Source organism: Xenopus laevis, chromosome 8S (assembly GCF_017654675.1).
Source record: "Xenopus laevis strain J_2021 chromosome 8S, Xenopus_laevis_v10.1, whole genome shotgun sequence".
NCBI classification, from domain to species: Eukaryota; Metazoa; Chordata; class Amphibia; order Anura; family Pipidae; genus Xenopus; species Xenopus laevis.
The window spans coordinates 77,333,405-77,353,664 of record NC_054386.1 but is presented as its reverse complement, the minus strand read 5'-3'; the positions used below and the strand labels follow the sequence as shown (position 1 = coordinate 77,353,664).

Below are 20,260 nucleotides of genomic sequence, written 5' to 3'. Positions count from 1 at the left end.
CGAAATAGCTGGCTAAGTTCCTCAGGGCACCTGGCTGGTTTGGGCCGGTACTGATAGCATCTTGTATAAAATTTTGTGAAACAATACCAATGCTTTGTATTTTTATATTTTCAATAAAAGAAATATATATATATATATATATATATATATATATATATATATATATATACAGTATATATATATATATATATATATATATATTTAGAAAAAAACCTTGGTGTGTCGCACTCCACTGGAATAGGCAAATGACCCAGGTGCTACTCGAAAAGGTTATCAATAACAGTCCGCAAGTAGTGAGTGCACACTGGGAACCATTCAATAGGTTTGTTTAAAACTTCATTTTATTTAAGTTAATTAAAAAACAGGACGACGTTTCGGTCCACTTCTAGGACCTTTATCAAGACCATGATTGTTTAAAATATAGACAGACATACAGACACTCACCCAATCGTGTAAACCTGTGAAGGTCATGTGAACGCAAGGGAAAGCCCACTCACCAGCATGTAAAATATTAACCGTATAGGTGTTGGAACACTGTGAAAAGACAGTATAAAACATTTTAAAAGCTTATAGCATGTTAGTACAAAAGTTACAAAAAGTTACCAGACTGCAGAGCGACCTAGAAACTTAATTAAAGAGAACAGTTTGGAAAGACAGAGCACAGATTATACCACGTACTAAGTGTCACTATTTGGAGAAAAGAAAAAGGCATCTTACTACATAGCAGAATTGATTACATACTGTTGCAAACAATTACACAGGAATTATTACAAAAAAATGTTACAAAGAAAAAAAGAAAAAATGTTGCAAAGAAAAATGTTACAAGAAAAATGTTACAAAAAAAGAAAGAAAGAAGGGGATTATTCACATTATAGTGCTAAACTTACTCTCTCACCTCTGTTGCAAAAAACATGTTAAAGGACAGTTTTCATTAAGACCTAAAGAGGCCAAAGTATTTAGCTTTTTTATCCAAAAGACTTCACGTTGAAGAAGAATATTCGAGCGATCACCACCCATCCGGAGTGGTGGGATATGGTCAATGGCAAAATATTTAAAAGTTGGAAGCCTATGGCCATGTTCCAAAAAATGTTTCGCAACAGGTTTTGTGGTCTTACCATCCCTGAAAGCTGTACTTATTGCAGACCGATGTCCATCTATTCTTAATCTAAGGGTCAAATCTGTTTTCCCCACGTAAAACAAACCGCACGGGCAAGTTATCGAATATATGACATGTGTGGTACTGCAAGTTATATGATGTCGAATAGCAAACCGCCTGCCGGTTTGTGGATGTAAGAACGATTGACCAGGAGACATAAAACGGCAGGAGGTGCAGGTAGGGCATTTAAAGCACCCTGGTTTATCACCTGTCAACCAGGTATGTTTTTTAGTAGGGTGGTGATCGCCCGAATATTCTTCTTCAACGTGAAGTCTTTTGGATAAAAAAGCTAAATACTTTGGCCCCTTTAGGTCTTAATGAAAACTGTCCTTTAACATGTTTTTTGCAACAGAGGTGAGAGAGTAAGTTTAGCACTATAATGTGAATAATCCCCTTCTTTCTTTCTTTTTTGTAACATTTTTCTTGTAACATTTTTCTTTGCAACATTTTTTCTTTTTTTCTTTGTAACATTTTTTTGTAATAATTCCTGTGTATTTTTTTGCAACAGTATGTAATCAATTCTGCTATGTAGTAAGATGCTTTTTTCTTTTCTCCAAATAGTGACACTTAGTACGTGGTATAATCTGTGCTCTGTCTTTCCAAACTGTTCTCTTTAATTAAGTTTCTAGGTCGCTCTGCAGTCTGGTAACTTTTTGTAACTTTTGTACTAACATGCTATAAGCTTTTAAAATGTTTTATACTGTCTTTTCACAGTGTTTCAACACCTATACGTTTAATATTTTACATGCTGGTGAGTGGGCTTTCCCTTGCGTTCACATGACCTTCACGGGTTTACACGATTGGGTGAGTGTCTGTATGTCTGTCTATTTAAGATGTTAATTATAAACAATCATGGTCTTGATAAAGGTCCTAGAAGTGGACCGAAACGTCGTCCTGTTTTTTAATTAACTTAAATAAAATGAAGTTTTAAACAAACCTATTGAATGGTTCCCAGTGTGCACTCACTACTTGCGGACTGTTATATATATATTTATTTATAGAGTATATTTGGAAGCAGGAATAGAGACATAATGGGGCACATTTACTTTGCTCAAGTGAAGGAATAGAATAAAGAAAAACTTCGAATTTCAAATGTTTTTTTGGCTACTTCAACTATCGAATCGGCTACTTTGACCTTCAACTACAACTTCGAATCGAACGATTCGAACTAAAAATCGTTCGAATATTCAACCATTCGATAGTCGAAGTACTGTCTCTTTAAAAAAAAAACTTTGACCCCCTACTTCGCCACCTAAAACCTACCGAACCTCAATGTTAGCCTATGGCGAAGGTCCCCATAGGCTTTCTATGGTTTTTTTGGTCGTAGAAAAATCGTTCAATCGATTGATTAAAATCCTTCGAATCGTTCGATTTTTCATTCGATCGAACTAATTGCGGTAAATCCTTCGACTTCGATATTCGAAATCGAAGGATTAACCTTCGGCAGTCGAATATCGAGGGTTAATTAACCCTCGATATTCTACCATATGTAAATCTGCCCCTTGATGTCTGAAAACCTCCAAAAATTCCTATATCCAAAGATAACTGTCCCAAGGCTTTTTTCTTCAGTTAAAAAAATATTTTATTTAAATTAGCATTAAAATCAGATACACACTGACCCCACAAGGCCCACCTTACGCGTTTTGCACCCTCCGGCGCTCAGTCATAGGTGTCTCTGTAAACAGCATGTCCTATGCGGCATTTAAACCCTCCCATTTTCTTTAAAACCAATCAAAAGTTAAGAGGGATTAACCCTACTTTGTTAGTATGATCCCAAAATTGCCTCTGTGGGGTGTTCGTATCCTATTCCATGTATCACAGTTTGTAAATTCAAGTAGTATTTCAAGTTTAACAATATCCATAAAGTCAATATATATCTTATCACATTAAAACAGTAGAATTCAAAAATAATTTGCACTCACTTCTTTGCACATTATTATTTATAAAAGCCGTGACTAGCTCTCTCTATTAAAGATTCCCCTGCGGAGAAACTTTAAATACTTAAAGCCGGTATTCTATTAACTTCTTCAGATATAACAGGTGACAACCTCTTAAGCCATGAATGAAAGGCTGATCTTTGTAAGAGAAGAAAGGGAATTTCCATTGACTTCTACATGACCTCGAAAGCTTTTACTTGCCATAATTTTGTATTTGTAGATTTTATTACTTTTTACCCTTGATAAATAATGAAAAAATTGTGTAAGTAACTAAACAAAAATTTCTAGCATTATTCTATTTTAGACTTTAGTTTCCCTTTAAGTTCTAATGGAAATATATCAATGCAGCTTTCCCAAATAGAGAAAAAAAAGAGTATCAGTGTGTTTTTCCTCTTAGATGCCTCTATCCATTCACTTTGAAATCCATGAAACGGCTTTTTTTTTTTTTAAGTGTGAAAGGAGGTGGGCTATTTTGTATCCACCACTGCAGGACTGTTTTCTTAGCAACCACAAATATAGTCATCAAACGTGTCATACTGCCTTTGGTATGTTGTTATTGGCAATGGGTAAGTTAAATTGCCCACTTGGGTAACAGCATGTCACAGGAACACTCATAGCCCAATCACTAACCTGTATTCAGAAAGTTTTTATACATAGACAGTCCCACAAACAGTGGAATAAAGTCTGCCTGTGTCGCAAATTAAAGGGGACCTTTATCATATCCTTTATCATAATCCTATTTTATCACATTAGTCAAGCAAAATGAACTTTAATTACACTATATAAATTATTTGAATCTTGTTTCCTCCAGTCTGGGAATTCATAATTATAGCAACCAGGCAGGAGCCATTTTGTCGACACTGTTATTAAGGCAAGCCTTGCATCATCTCTGAATCTTGTTTGTGCACCAGAATGGGGGACCTGATGTCCATCCCCATGCCCTGGCTACTCAATTAAACTGTAAAGAGAATGGGGGAATGTGGGGAAGCAGCAATTTCTAGGAAGTGCTGAATGGAAAGTGAAAGAAATTGTCTGCCCCGCCTCTATGCCCAGGGCATAGAGGAGGGGCAGACAATATTTGATTGACAGCTGAGATGTTTAAATGAGTTTACAACAGCTATGAATGCTTTAATAAAATTGGATTTCATGTTTAATTTGAAAAGGACTTTTATTATACAGATTTGTGTGTCTGGGTGACAGGTCCACTTGACTAGTACTACATCACTGTTTGACCCCAAGCAAACATCTAGTGTTTGAAACACCAGACTGCTGTTGACTTGGAACGGTTATGACATAAACTGCAATTTGTATTCAGCTGCAAATAACACTAGAATATTTAACCTCATACCTCAATATATATTGTGTTCTGGATTAACGGTCCCATTCTAACGCTATCAAGACAAACTTTCTGAAATATATCAATGTAATTAAAATATTCTAATATCCACACAAATCCTAAATAGGCCTTTCAAAAATTGTCACAAATCATTCTTAATCATTTCCCTTTCAATGTATCCCACTAATCCACAGTGTAAACCATTTAATCATCTCCAATTGTTAGCACATGACTTTTTTATTTTTGAAATATGGCATGGGGCTAGACATATTGTCAGTTTCCCAGGGACCCTCATGTCTTGTGACATAGCAATGGCGGAAATTGAAAAAAAGGCTATATGGCACAGGATAAATAGTGGACAACAGATAACATTATGTTCTACAGAGATTATTTGCTATCTGCTGTGTCATTTGAGCCTTTTCTCCATTGAAAAGCTGCCCCATTGCTACACAGGAGCTTATTTATAAAAACAATAGTAGTGATACTGAAGCAAACACAACAGTTTTACCAGTGCAGGGCAACACTGCATTATATTTGTATTACTTTAAAACAATTTCATTTTTTGATGTTACTGTTCATTTAATGCCTTTGCCTCTTTGAGAACATTAAGATGGTGTAGTTCCACACCATCTTGGGGCTGCAGGATTAATCCTGGAAGTAGCTGAAGTTCAGGATTTGGGTAGAATCTAGTACAGGATTTTTGGTGGTTGAGAAAACCATTCCACACGTATGGAGTAAAATCAAATGTCCAGCTTTATTGGGGTGATTAAAACAACAAACAGGCATCCATTACGGATGTACTCCTACCCTATGACATGTTAGGTCACCTGACGCGTTTCATGCCTCTTTCTGGCACTTCATCCTCCCTCATTCCCTTTCATAAGAGCTTGTACACATGAGCATGTTGCATTTCGCCTGCTTTTAGCTCTTACACACATCTGTGTCCGTAAAGGCCCCTATAAAAGAATAACATTCGTTCCTTTCTGCGCTCCCGTGGCTGCACACAGCGCAGGTTAAAGTACTCGTGTACAAGTGCTAAGAAATGTGGCATTCCTATTTCTTTTTTTTACAATATTTCACATAAATTTCAAACAATTTTTACATTTAACGGTTCATCTGCCCTGAGATCTCATGATGTCGTTTTTATGTGTGCTCTTTAAAGGAAAACTATACCCCTCAAACAATGTAGGTCTCTATTAAAAGATACTGAGTAAAACAGCTCATGTGTAAAACCCTGCTTCATGTAAATGAACCATTATCATAATAATATACTTTTTTAGTAGTATGTGCCATTGGGTAATCATAAATAGAAAATTGCCATTTTAAAAAATAAGGGCCGCCCCCTGAGATCGTACGATTCACTGTGCACACATACAAACCACATGTTAGGTCACATGAGCCAATTAACAGACAGAGTTCTGCCTTTTGCTTCCTCACTTCTTCCTGTTACAGTTAGAGTTGTAGTATTTCTGGTCAGGTGATCTCTGAGGCAGCACAGATAGAGTCACGAAATGGTGGTTCAAGGCAAGAGATGTAAAAGGGCAATATTTATGTAAATATATATTCCAGTTTGGTAAGATTCTTTAATATGTCATTCAATTTGATATAAACTATCTGTTGCTTAAGTATTCATTTTGGGGGTATAGTTTTCCTTTAAAAACTGAATCAGAGCGTAACTGAAAATGTTGAGCTGTGTGAATTGTGATTAGAATAAACAGGTGGGTAACTTTGATATGATTTTCTCAAAATGTAGGTAAACAAAAACAGGTATTGGGAATTAGTGAGTGACAGAAAATACATCATTTCTAGTCAACTTTTAAATGTATCAAATCAACTCAAGCGTTAGTAGAAAGGCCCCAAGGTGTATATTGTTCTCTAACCTGAATGTCCCTTATGTATCTACACTTGGCATGAGTGAACACCTTGTGTAAATGTGACACATATAAACTTTATTGTCATATCATTTAGCTGCAATTGTGAGTAGGAAACAGCTGTTTTTGATGGTCGCAGTAACTATAACAAAACGTATGGCTGTCACTAAAAACAATATATACTCGCGGGGAATAGGAAATATAACTAATAAAGCTACAGCTAAACAAAATCTTTCCCAGTGTCTTTTAGAGGCCACAGTACAGATCTGTGACCGTTTCAGGGACTTCGCTTTTGTGCGCATGCGCCGCTCTTACGGCGCAAGTTGTGTTGGAGGCTTGGGCCTGAGCTGCTATTTAGCTGTTTAGCTTTGGAAAGAAATAAGGCGGGAGGAGGAAGTGGAGCGGGGTTACGTGTTCCGTCGGACGTTCCCGTGTTATGGGGCCCTGGTTGGATTCGGGCTGGAGTCTCTGTTCGGTCGGTGGGGCCTAAAGCGGGTGCCCGAGGGAGGGATATGATCTATTGAGGGAAGGAGGGGAGAAGCCGGCGCTTCACACCCTCAGGAGAGTCCGGGGAGCGACGCTACAATGGCTCAGGAGAAAATGGAGCTGGAGCTGGAAATGCCGGGGCCCCCGAGTGATGGGAATCTGAGGAGGTCCAATAGCGCCCCTCTAATCAATGGACTCAGGTAAGAAGGAGGGTTTGAGCAGGGGGAGACACTGCAGAGAGACTGTACTGATGGAACCATAGGGGAAGCACATGAGAGCAGCTCCTCTTCATAAACATCCACTGTCAGCAATAAGCAGCGAATTGACACAATGTGAGAGGAGTAAGAGGGGCTGAGCAGTGGCCCATTACTAAATCAGTAAATATTACAAGTTCAACTGGCACATTTTAAGCGTGACATAGTAAGTTAGCTTGAAAAAAGACACACAGGTACAACCTTTTAACTCTATTTTAAAGGAGAAGTCAACCTGTACGGAGCCCCCCCGGGCAAATGCCCCTAACTTGTTACTCACCCCTCGGTGCAGGTCCTCTGCTGCGGAGTTCACGGGCACCATCTTCTCCCGAGCGCTCTTCTTCTGCTTTGCCCGGCGTTTTTTGGCACATGCGCAGTACGACGCATTTAACGGTAAGGATCTTCTGCGCATGCGCCGAAAGTCACTACATTTTCCGAAAAAAAGATTGAAAACTTTGTGACTTTCGGGCACATGCACAGTAGCTCCGTACCGGCAAATGCCTCCAACTGTGCATGCGCCCGAAGTCACAAAGTTTCCAATCTTTTTTCCTGAAACTTTGTGACTGTGCGCCAAAAAACGCTGGGCAAAGCAGGACGAAGAGCACTCGGGAGAAGATGGCACCGAGGGGTGAGTAACAAGTTAGGGGCATTTGCATGAGGGGGGGCTACACAGGGGAGGGTTTTTTCCCTGTTCAGGTTGACTTCTCCTTTAGCCTGCCTAACTGAGGAAGGCTAAAAAACCCATCTAAAGCCTCTCCAATTTGCCTCAGAGGGGGAAAAAATTCCTTCCTGACTCCAAAATGGCAATGGGACTAGTCCCTGGATCAACATGTACTATGAGCTATCTCCCATAACCCTGTATTCCCTCACTTGCTAAAAAGCCATCCAACCCCTTCTTAAATCTAGCTAATGTATCAGCCTGTACAACTGATTCAGGGAGAGAATTCCACATCTTCACAGCTCTCACTGTAAAAAATGGGTGACTTTGGGCGGAATGGGTGACCTTGTGTCAGCTGGAAAGACCTACTGGTAAATAAGGCATTAGAGAGATTATTATATGATCCCCTTATATATTTATACATAGTTTTCATATCACCCCTTAAGCACCTCTTCTCCAGCTTGAACATCCCTAACTTGGCCAGTCTTTCCTGATAGCTAAGATTTTCCATACCTTTTACCAGCTTAGTTGCCCTTCTCTGTACCCTCTCTAATTCAATAATGTCCTGTTTGAGCACTGGAGACCAAAACTTCACGGCATATTCTAGGTGGGGCCTTACCAGTGCTCTATAAAGTAGAAGAATGACCCTTATTGCTTCTGACAGTGTTTGTGTCTTTCAGTGACAATTCACCGGTGTTTCAGGCTGATTTTGTAAGAGCACGTCGGAACAGTACCACAGTAGTGAATCAACAGAGTCTGGTAAGCGCTGAACTAATTTCTAACATCTGCTGTCCTTTTCCGTAAAACGATGCATTTCCACATAGCTAGCCAGAAACATGCTTTTGTAATAATGTGCCAGTTTAACCTGCTTTCTTTGTCAAGCATAACAAAATACGGATATTATGGGTTTTGTTCTTTTGGCAATACCTTATTCTTAGCTTGTCATTTCTAATTTGTTTTTAATTTAACTAAAACAGGGTGTTGCAGTTATGAGTGGTGGCATAAGGGGAGATTAGTCGCCCATCAACAAATCTCCTCTACTGCGGGCAACTAATTTTCCCGCCGGCAAGAATATGAATCGCTGGCGAGATCACTTCGGATTTCCGAAGTTGCCTAGTGAGGCCACCACCCTTAAGAAAGAGAAGAATCTGATCCTTAGTTTGGTGTCTCCTTTGAAATTGTCTTCATATCCGATTAGGCCACAGACACACACGTGGTTTTACCGCACAGAAACTCGGTCTTACTGCATGGAAGTACAGTGCAGTTTTTAAAAAAGCCGACCGCTGCGTAAATACGTTAACCGGTTTCAAGCTTCGGTAATCGCACGCTATGCTAGCGTATTTACACTGCGGTCACCACGCCAAAAATGCGCATGTGTGTCCGGGGCCTTAGTGTTTTGCAACAGTATTCAGACCCTTCACCAATCGTAAAAACAAATCTTACACTGAAATGTTTACTGTGATATGTTAATATCACAGCACTGAAACACAGCATTGTTTTTATTTGTTCCGTAGCCACTTGTGTTAATTGGCCTTAAGTTTCAACTACGGTTTTTATTCCTTGAGCATGTTTGGCTTGTGAGTTAAATAATTAGCTTACTGTCACATCTGCTATCCAGAACAAACACCAAGGTTCTGGTCATGGCTTTTTCACCTGGCTCCATCCGCTCCTCGGATGGAGCCAGGTCTTAAAGTGAGACAATCAAGGCGAGAGTTCTGGGCAGGCAATGGAACCATAACATGTGACAGGAAGGACGGGGAAAGAGTAAGCGTAGTCGCGGGGACAGACTGGGGTCAATACTATTCAGACTGTGCAGTATGGAATCAGGAACCAGAAGTGTAGTCGAGGACACAGGATGGGGTTAAAACCAATCTGTAATGTAGTACAAAGTCAGGATCAGGAAGAAAGGTAACAGGGAAAGGTTGGAACAGGCATCAAATTAGCAGATGTCAGGAAAGGGTCAAGAACAGGAAACCAGACAATAATCTCACTGAGGAACTATCTAACAATAGACCTATGTTGGGCAACGAGAATAGCTTGTGGTGCCTTTAAATATTTGAATTTTGCGCCAGCACAATGATGTCATGTGGCATGCCCAAAATAAAGGGCACGTGTGAGTTTTGAGACAAGAAGAAGAAGATGACTGGAGCGGGTGTCCCCGCAGTGAGTGTGGTGGGAGTATTTTGCGCCCCACTAGACCATCAGGTATTTTTACAATTACCATTTCATAAACCTCCTTCCTATACCCACGGTTGTAACTTATTTGTTAGCAGGAGTCCATTATGCTGGTGGATTGGTAACGTAATAATTTACCTTGCAAGGTACCAAACATGAAGTAGTTTCATTTTCACTGTTTGCTCTCTTAATCTCAAGAAATAACTGATTTCCTTGAATAAAACAATAGGCAAAAAGTATATTCAGTGTACTGTAGCTCGAAATTCACCATACCAGATTCTTTTATACTGGAGCATGTCCCACTGTGTTTACGCCACACATCATACGATACTGGGTTACTGGACAGCACACGAACATCTTCAGATAGCTCAAATACCTTGGTCAGTTTGGCACAAACTAGTCAAGCATGTTTTAGGTTTGCTTTGAGCTTATCAAAAGGAACAATGTGGAAATTTTCACAGAATATCACCATTTACATCAGTAAACATACAGCCCTTTACTAACTTTGTTAGCTCTTCCCCAGTTTTAATTCTTGGTTTCCTATGGTAAGCCTGCTCAGTGGTCAAGGCTTGGTTGTTGCTGTCACACGAAAAAAAAATTTGGCTAGTGGTTTTATTTATTATGATTCTCCTAATAGTTAATATTGTTTTACAGATGCCAGCATCTTCCCCAATTTGCATTCCCAGCAGCAGACTTTATCAGCTCAAAAGGGTGAGTTTTACTGAGACAAGCAACATAATCCATGTATTTAGTTGATAGATAACTTGAGCTTATGCTACCAAAAATCCCAATTCTTTTATCTGAATTTGCATTTGTGGTTCTGTAGTGTCTTGTTCTTACAATTAGATTGTAAAGCTACAACATGCACAGCTATTACATGGTAAGTTGCACCAAAATGCTAGCATGGAACCTAGTTCTGTGCATCATCCTTCAACTGTACCTAGATTATGAAGAATTCATCTACATAAAGACTTTTCCTTATGGCAGACCAGGAGGCTTGTTGGCATTTAATAACTGATACTTTTCTTTTGACAAGTGCTAACAATAAGAATTCCATACGTATGCTTTCAAATAAAAATGGTTGTATTCAAACCTTTTCCTCACTGTAAGAGCAGAGACACACACTCAGATTTGGGAAGATTAGCCCAGCGACAAATCTCCTCTTCTTTGAGGCGACTCCTCGAACTGCCTCCTGCTGGCTAGAATGTAAATCGCCGGCGGGATGGCAATCAGTGCGATTCGTTTTCCGAAGTTGCCTCTCAAGGAAATGTTGGGCGACTTCGGAAAACGAAGCGTTCCGAGTGTCGTCCCGCCGGCGATTTAGAGTCTAGCAACCTATTAACAGACCAAAGAGAAGGGTAAGGGATAACGGCTCCCTGGTAGAAAACAGAATAGCACTTAATAGTAAAAATCCAAGTCTCCCTGTAACTCCCCGGGTTACATTGAGTAGAAGAAACAATAGCATATGTTCAAACAGTTCCATTGTGCAGCGCTGGCTCTTACTGAAAGCACAGGATCAGGCACAGTGACTTGAGATGGCTGCCTACACACCTATATTACCATTAAAACAATACACTTATTGGTTCAGGAATAAAATTGTAAATGGTGGAGTGAATGGAATGCTGTAGTGCATTTAGAAATAAAAAAAAAAAACTACATAAAAAGTATGACAGAATCCCAATAAGGATGTTCTAAATCACCACGGGGTTCCATGTCCATCGAAAGACGCAAAGCTAAAGTCAATCACCAAGCACTGTTTATAATGATGTCATTTACAGAATATTCATGGTTCTTGTTATTATAAAACCTATTTATCATTATACACTGTTATTCTCTCTCTTTTCAGGAAGAAACTTTGGATGTCATGGACCGAGAAACGGCTAGGGAAAGGTAGCTTATTTTCTGTCATCAACGTTCATGGAAATGCTAGCATAATATTAGTGTCTTGGAAAGTTGGTGTTAGACCAAGTCTCATTTATTTTTTTAAAATAACAGTTCAGCGAAATGCTAAATGTTCTGATAAAATCTTTAAATAATGTACTGTAACATGAGCCTTTTATTTTATATCTTCTTTAAAGGGAAGTGCAAACATCGATGCAGATGATTGTGTCCTGGGAAGAAAGCTTTAACTTGGTTAGTGTCCTAAACTGTGACTTTTTTTTTTTATTTTTTTTTTCTTCCCCTGATGTAAAAGGGAAACTAATGTCTTGGTCAACCTTAAGTATGGCAGTTTGTGCCAGGCTTTAAAGCCAAATTAAAGCTTAACTAAGCTAGCCTAGAAACATACATTATGTTTTGGGCTTCTCTACCAGCCCAAGGCAACCACAGTCCTTTAGCAGGAAAGATCTGTGCCTCAAAAAAAAAATGGCAACATTTCTGCTGATTCACACATGGTCTATGCTGCTGTTAGTTACTGAGCTTGGGGACCTACTCAAAATATACGGTACCCATAGAATATAAATGTCACAATATAAGGCTGATTAGTAATTAATACATATAATTACTTCATGGCAGCAGAGAAACCAGTGCAATTAGCATCAGTGTTTAATAATCAGCCCTGTAGCATCAGTGTAATACAGACATAACTCATTTTCTGCTTAATTTATGACAATCCCTAAGTTTAGCTTCTCCACAGCTGCTCATTTATTTAGCATACATCTCTTGACAGATGTTTGTGATTATGAGGCATACCCTCTAAGCCAGTGGTTAACAAATTGTGGGGCAGGTGTCCTTAGGAGGGCTGTGTGCAGCAGTCAGTAGCCAGAAGTCTATGTAGGGTGACATTTGAGGGGAAGCCTATTTGTTCTACAAGATAAAGGTTACTAGATCACAGCCAAAGCTGGCGACACTATACAATCCATCTAGAAGATCTGTTATGAGGTAAGGGGGCTCCAACTTGAAACAAAATCTGCATAATTCAAGTCCAATTTCTGTGTATAGATAAGTGAATGCTTTTAAATTGCAAAGGCAGTTGGGTGCAGCCCATGTGAGTGGAGTAGAGAGTCACCGTTCATATAAACCAGATTTTAAGGGTTCTTTTAAAGTAAAAGTAGCTCCCACCAATTAAAGTGATTCATTCATTTTTCTTAAAGGATCAGTAACATACATTTTAAAAAAAAAAAAAAAAATTATTTCTTTGTAAGATAAAAAAAAAAAACAAGACCGTTTTAACTTTTAATTCGCAAAGCTTTTATTAAGAAATTACTTACCGATTCTCTGCATGCGCTCCTCTTCAGAAACCGCGACAGGGCGACGATCCATTGTGCGGCTCTCGATTTCTCCTCCCTGCCTTATATAAGAGTAGACAGGGAGGAGAAATCGAGCGCCGCACGATGGATCGTCGCCCTGTCGCTTTTTCTGAAGAGAAGCGCATGCAGAGAATCGGTAAGTAATTGCTTAATAAAAGCTTTGCGATTTAAAAGTTAAAACTGTCTTGTTTTTTTTCGTTACAAAGAAACACATTTTTTATGTTACTGGTCCTTTAAAATACTGTGCATTGTGTCTGATTTTGTGTTAATATATCTGTTACCTGTTGTCTAAACAAAGCCCTACCCTGATATGTTTAGTATGCAGTTGAACTTTAGATAAAACCTATACATGACCTGCCCCCAAAAGCCACGTCTGTTCTCATATGTAAATCTAGTACTTTCTAGAAATTATACTGAAGTTTCAAAAGTACTTACTAAGTGAACAAAGTGCCTTCAGGGCATTTTCTCTTTTTTTTGGGGGGGGGGGGTTACTGGCACTGTAGTGAAGGAGGGACTCTTAATTATGCATCTGACCATATTTACATAATTCATGTTTATGAATCTTTATTATGACAGAGTGATACTGATCTCGAGATAATAGAAAAAACATCATCTCCAAAGCGCATTGACTTTATCCCAGTGTCTCCAGCTCCTTCACCTCCAAGAGGTATTGGAAAGGTAAGAAACATATACAAATATCAACCATTACTGTTGTTCCCAAAACCAGCGCCTTAGCAAAAGAAAAAACATAATAGAAAATCTTGTAAAGAACAGTGCAGGTCGTGTCGTATCTGCTGTTTTCTTTTTTGTCTTTATCTACCTTTATCTTTGTGATAGTGATGTAATGCAGATATTATGGTGAAATATATTTGTATGTTGTTATGCATGTTGGGGAATGCACAGTATTCCTGCCTTTGTGGAATACTCTTTACCCTTTGCATGCAATATTATATAGCTATGGAGTTATCAGGGCTGCCAGCTGTTGAGTACAGGCTGAGTGGTAGTATATTACTCCCACAATTCATATCATTGTTATAATGTTTAGACAGTGGAAATTTAAAGACGATGTAATATGGAAATATCTTAAGGCTCTTTTAACTAATTTGTATGATACCTGCCATTTCAAGCAGAAGCTTTATTCAACCGTAAGCTTTATTCAACCGTTATTTAAAGGAACAGTAACAAAAAAACTTCGTTAGTATACAATGAAAAAAAACCACCAAGACAAATTTAACTTTAAAATAGCAAAGCCTTTATTAAGAAATAACTTACAGAAACGAGTCCACTGCCCCTGCGCACCGGCGTCGTGCCCTCCTGGCCCAGTCTCCTCCTGTTGGCGGCCCCGAAAATGCTGCTGTTTGATGCCGAGCTACCCCGGGGGTCCCCTGTGCTGCCACCCCCGTCCAATAAACACCTTGCTGCTTCTGGGCAGTCTTCACGTACTTGGCTTTATCGTTGGCCAGTCTTTTCACTGGGGATGACACCTCTGGGGGGCTTTTCCTTTAGAAAAATCCCCCCGGGCCGGCTCTGCCTACTGCTGCTGCCCCTCGCCCTGGGTCTTGAGCTGGTAAATAAGTCCGTAGATCTCTTACTGCTGCCTCTAGGGAGAAGAAGCACCCGCAGCCCGGTACTGTGCACATATGGGTTGGTTTTTTTTTCTTCAAAATCGGTTAATAGTGCTGCTCAAGCAGAATTCTGTACTGAAATCCATTTCTTAAAAGAAACAGATTTTTTTTTATATTTAATTTTGAAATATGACATGGCAGTTTCCCAGCTGCCACCAGTCATGTGACTTGTGCTCTGATAAACTCCAGTCACATTTTACTGCTGTACTGCAGTGATATCATCCCCTCCCCCCCAGCAGCCTAACAGAACAATGGGTAGGTAACCAGATATCAGCTCCCTTACACAAGATAACAGCTGCCTGGTATATATAAGAACAGCACTCAATAGTAAAATCCAGGTCCCACTGCGACACATTGTTACATTGAGTAGGAGAAACAACAGGCTGCCAGAAAGCAGTTCTATCCTAAAGTGTTGGCTCTTTCTGAAAGCACATGACCAGGCAAAATGACGTGAGATGGCTGCCTACACACCAATATTATAAATAAAAAAATACACTTGCTGGTTCAGGAATTAAATTTTATTTTGTAAAGTGAGTTATTTGCAGTGTCATTTAGAAATAAAAACATCGTAAAAATCATGACAGAATCCCTTTAAGTAGCTTGTAGTTCCTCAGAAGGAAACTTCGAATTGAGTGTTTCCCCAGTGGCAATTTTCATTTTGGCCACTGGAGAAATTGGTTACCCCGGGCCAGAGGAGATTAATTGCAGGGCGACTAATCGCTATTCCAAAGCATCTCTGAAAATGGCAAGGTCATTGTTTAGTCAGCGAATAGATCTCCACAATCTAGCAATTTTCCCTTCATTACCAGGGGATTCAAAACACGTTATCGTGTAATATTGTGTGTGTGTTGCACCCAGTTATTTTTGCTGGCTCCTCTTAAAAGTGATCTAACATGACTGCTGAAAAGTAATACACTGTGGTGCTTTAGCAGGGCTTTTTTTAGTAGCAGTCTGTTTTTCTTCCATAGCAATGTTTCTCTCCATCTTTACAAATGTTTGTGAGCAGTAATGGCCTGCCCCCGAGTCCTATCCCCAGCCCTACAAGGCGTTCCTCAACGTAAGTCCTAGCTTGTTTTGTTTAGTAAGCCATTTTACTGCAGTCTGTGATATAATGCTAATTCCTTCAAATATAGGTTGGGATATAAAGGTGAAATAATGATTTTTTTTTTTGATTTTTTTTTTATTGATTGATACAATAGAAGTACATGAAAGGGAATTTTGTAATGACATTCAGAGTTGAGGCCTTGTTCTTTTTTTCAATCTGATTAGTTAGAAGTGGTGTCCATATTTAGAAATCACAGGCCCTTGGGGGTTATATGAAAAAGCTGCATCTATAGTATTGAAGTGTGGCAATGAATTGTAGCATTAAGTAAGAGTATTCATTATAATTGGTCATTTGTATAAAATGATATATTTTGGAGTCCAGTTTAGAATAGGTGGGAAATGGAAATCATAAATGCTTTCTATAGTTTTGTTTTTATTCTTTTCTCAGCAAAAGAAGCCGGAGTCCTGTCAACTATATACGCCCAAGTGCATTTGGTCCTATTAAAAGGAAAGGTAAAATAAGTAACTATTTTAGAAAGTAGAGCATAGGCAAAACATATTTAAAGTGAGTGTCTTGGTTAAATCACCTGTAATAACTTGTAATTTTATTTCTTGGGGTTTTTAATATTTTTTTTATAACATACAGCAAGATTTTTCTCCATGTTCACAGAATAATAGAATAATACAATGGAATATAAGCTTGATACATGTATGTGAATTATTACAGTAGCCTTGGTAAATTCTGGGAAAAAGGGACAGGAATATGCTCTTGGCTTGAAGGGCTACTTACAGTATCTAGGAACACCACCAGCAAAGGTTTGAATAATAAATTCAAAATTTTATAGGAGGCAAATTAATCATCAATATATTACATTTCATCATTTTGTAGGTGAGTTATGAAGCCAAAAGAAACTCTATTCTATTTAGCATTTGTTTGTTTCTCTGTTCATTAGGGCGATGACACATGAGGAGATTAGTCACCCTACGATTAATCTCTTCCAGTGCAGGGGACTAATCTTCTCCAAATGCTTAGGGCAGAGACACATGGGAAGAATAGTCGCCCGGCAAAAAATGTCCTCTTCGGGCGACTAATCTCCCCGAAAAGCCTTCCCGTCGGCTAGAATCTAAATCGGCGGCAGGATGGCACTCTGAGCACTTTGTTTTCTGAAGTTTGCCTGACGAGGAAACTTCGGGCGAATTCGGAAAACGAATCACTCGAGTGCCATCCCGTCTGCAATTTAGATTGTAGCCAACGGAAAGTTTTTTCAGGGAGATTAGTCGTCCGAAGAAGAGGCGATTGGTCACCGGCGACTAAATCGCCCCGAATCTTCCTATGTGTCTCTTACACAGCGGTTAACATGCAAATTGCCTCTGGCGAAATTTACATGGCACGGCTCCTTACCATAGGGGAAAACTTTGTGCCTTGTATGTTTTCTCACCAGTGATTTCCATGTTAGCTGCTGGAGAAGGAGATAAGTCGCCTGCACTAGAGGAGATTAATCGCGGGACAACTAATCTCTTGTATCATTACCCTTATGCTTCCTGGGACTCATCTGATTCGTTCCATACTATATTCCTTGGGCTTAGAGCAAATCAAAGACAGGATTAGCTGAAGCACGATTGCAGAGTATGAGAACTGATTGCCTCTTTGACACATTAAACTTGGCCGTTACATATATTACATTAAATAATAACAAACATTATAAACATGGAGTTTAGAGTCTTGCTAATTGAATATAATTATTTTCATTTAAGTTAAGCAATGCTTTCGTTTTAGGCGAGATGGAGATGGAAGTGGAAAATCAACCCAAGAGACTTTTTCAGGGGACCACAAACATGCTTTCTTCTGATGTCTCCCACATGTCCTACTTCAGCTGGTATGAGACTAAGTTTGCTTATTCAGTGCCTGCATAACAAAACATTATACTAGACTTTGAAGATTTTCATTCATCCAGGTCATGGTATATCCAGTATAAGTAATTCTAAAACAACTGGACTCTTCGAGTTGAACTGAAGAACCTGTTTGGATCGTCTTCAATGATTACTCAGCAAGTCCGGTTGTTTTAGTATTACTTATACTAGATATTATACTAGACTGTTCTCTTGACACATAATTAAGTTGCGCAAAAGGGAAAGGCAATGCATTTATTTACAATACTGCTAATAACTTTCCATCAGGGGGAGTCCTAATAATGGTTACTGATTTTCTGTGTTCGCTGAGCTGTTACATATGTAATCCAGTGTACATTCAAAGTAACTATTATAAGTTGAACATTTATATATTATATATTAATTTATTCTTTCCAAGAGCCCTTCAGAGCAAAAAGAAGTGTATTTTAAGTTTTTCTTGGAACCATATTGGAGATGTAGATTAAATTGTTCATATGGTATGCCAAGCATTTTTAATTTCTTGGCTCTTACACACTTCTATCGTTAACGGCTTTATCTTGGTGAAAAATGTGTGTCTACCTCTTGGATAACTTTTCAGCATATACAGATCAGGAGGTTAAAAGGCGGAATATACTTTATTCATAGCTGGGGCAAGTTAACTGAGGGATCGGGGGCACAAAGCCATATTATTTTTCAGCATTTTTCCTCATTGCAAAAGCAGGTGCTTTTATATAGGTCATAGAGCTCTGAGGTAACTTGTAACAGTCTCATATTTTACAACAGGGAGTAAATTATTATAACCTGATTTATAACTGCTGACATCAGTAAGCACCATTTATAAATTTTATGGGATATTCATGGTTCTTGTGTATTTTAATGGATTCTAGCAAGGCAATCCCTCAAATGTGATATGTAGCTAAATTACTGCTTGCTCCTTTGGCCCATGTGATATCTGTGCAGCTTATGGCTTTAATTTTCAGTGTAAGCTATTTTTATTAAAGCTTCATAGACTCATGTACACCTTTAGTAGGAAGCTGCACCTAGACGGTGTCCCACCCACAACACTGAAGGGTTAGCAGTCAAAAAGTTGCAATTGCGGGTTGGATGTGCTTTTTGTGTGATCGTGTAAGTGTAGGATGAATGCTGAAAATATTGCATTAAATAAATGGTAACATATGAGTAAGATTTACAGAGATTGTTTATTATACAAATCTTTGGATGGCCACAGAATCACAATTGCTTAGGTAAAGCATATAGCATATTTTATGAGTGAAGCATGATGGATTATGCTATTGCTCCTTCTTTAGCGGGACAGCAGTATTTCCAAACATGCAAGAAAAACCTAAGGAGTTGTCAGGGTTACCAGTTGTAAAGTAGTAGCTGAGTATATTACTCCTACAGTAAAACATTCTGCATCATAATATTGACTTACATTGACCAACATTCATTTTAACCTTCTCTATTTTCCAAGCCTGTCTTCAGATCTTGAAAGCAGCAGCAGTATCAGCTCATCATGGGATTCTGTGGCAAAGGAAAGCAATCTGACCAATTCTCCGGCAGCCCACTCAAGCTCCTTCTCTTCATTCATGTCACTGGAAGATCTTTCCCCAAAGTAACGCTCTGTAGTGGTTACCATACTTAATTTTTTTTCCCTTGAAGCAACCACCTTGGACACTTGGACACTGGAGTGGCAACACATGGCTTGTATATCAATGAAATTATGCACTGATGTGCCCAAAATTTGCCATTGTGATCCAATTATTTATTGATGGCTTTGCAATTTTATTTCTTTTCCTATTTATTTAACAGGATTATATATATATATATATATATTATATATATATATGATATACAATCATGAATTATAAATGTTTTTATTTTGCCCAGTATGATGTTAGGTTAAATATTACTATAAATTTGTAGCAGAACCATGGTGGCAGTTTATATAAGTAATAGAATAAAGGAAAACCAGTGTGTAAGGTGCTGGGTAGAACCTATGTATGGTGGGCCTGGGTGCACCCCCCCATACCTTCAGCAGAGGGAGTAAACACCAGAAAAAATTAACTGCCCAAACCACACGAGTAGAGAAGCAGGAGCTGGATTGTAGAAGAAGTAAAATATCACATTTTGTTTTCCATAGTTAAAAGCAAAGGACTGCAGCGTTTCGTTTCTCCAGCCTGAGTCTGGGGACACGAAACATGTCAGGCCTTTGCTAATGTATAGAACAGATACTAGCTGTTAATTATTATGGTAGCATAAATAGTTGCTGATTTTATTTCAGACTGTTGTCAATGGTGTGGAACTGACTTTTGCCAATGTTGACCACAATATTTTAGTACTGTACCTTGGGCTGGGAACACCTGTGGCATGCTGCAATATGATCTACTGCACAAAAAATCTCCCATGTAATTTGCAAGGTTTTACTGTAATGTGATGCTACATTTATCAAGGGTCAAATTGAAAATTAAAATTTTCGTGGGGTTTTCATGGTCAAAACTGTCAAATTCGACTGGGTAGTTATAAAAATGGATTCAAGTTTTTCTAAAAATTAATTTTATTTTTGAGATCTATCATACTCTGGCC

At 38.8% G+C, this 20,260-nt stretch overlaps 1 protein-coding gene and 2 non-coding genes across 3 annotated transcripts; all 3 read left to right on the top strand.

Annotated features, from left to right (window-relative positions):
• The first annotated feature begins 6,606 nt into the window (after positions 1 to 6,606).
• On the top strand, positions 6,607 to 19,996 carry pabir2,L (PABIR family member 2 S homeolog). Its single transcript, XM_018233125.2, has 10 exons — positions 6,607 to 6,986; positions 8,376 to 8,454; positions 10,525 to 10,581; positions 11,717 to 11,760; positions 11,949 to 12,003; positions 13,695 to 13,796; positions 15,712 to 15,800; positions 16,236 to 16,300; positions 17,565 to 17,664; positions 19,149 to 19,996. The coding sequence occupies exons 1-10, from the start codon at positions 6,886 to 6,888 to the stop codon at positions 19,291 to 19,293; spliced, it is 837 nt and encodes a 278-aa protein (XP_018088614.2). The 5' UTR covers positions 6,607 to 6,885; the 3' UTR covers positions 19,294 to 19,996.
• Positions 14,000 to 14,140, top strand: LOC121397817. The gene has a single exon (XR_005963943.1). It is a non-coding gene; the product is annotated as a small nucleolar RNA U109 (small nucleolar RNA).
• Positions 18,950 to 19,080, top strand: LOC121397818. The gene has a single exon (XR_005963944.1). It is a non-coding gene; the product is annotated as a small nucleolar RNA U109 (small nucleolar RNA).
• Positions 19,997 to 20,260: the final 264 nt, after the last annotated feature.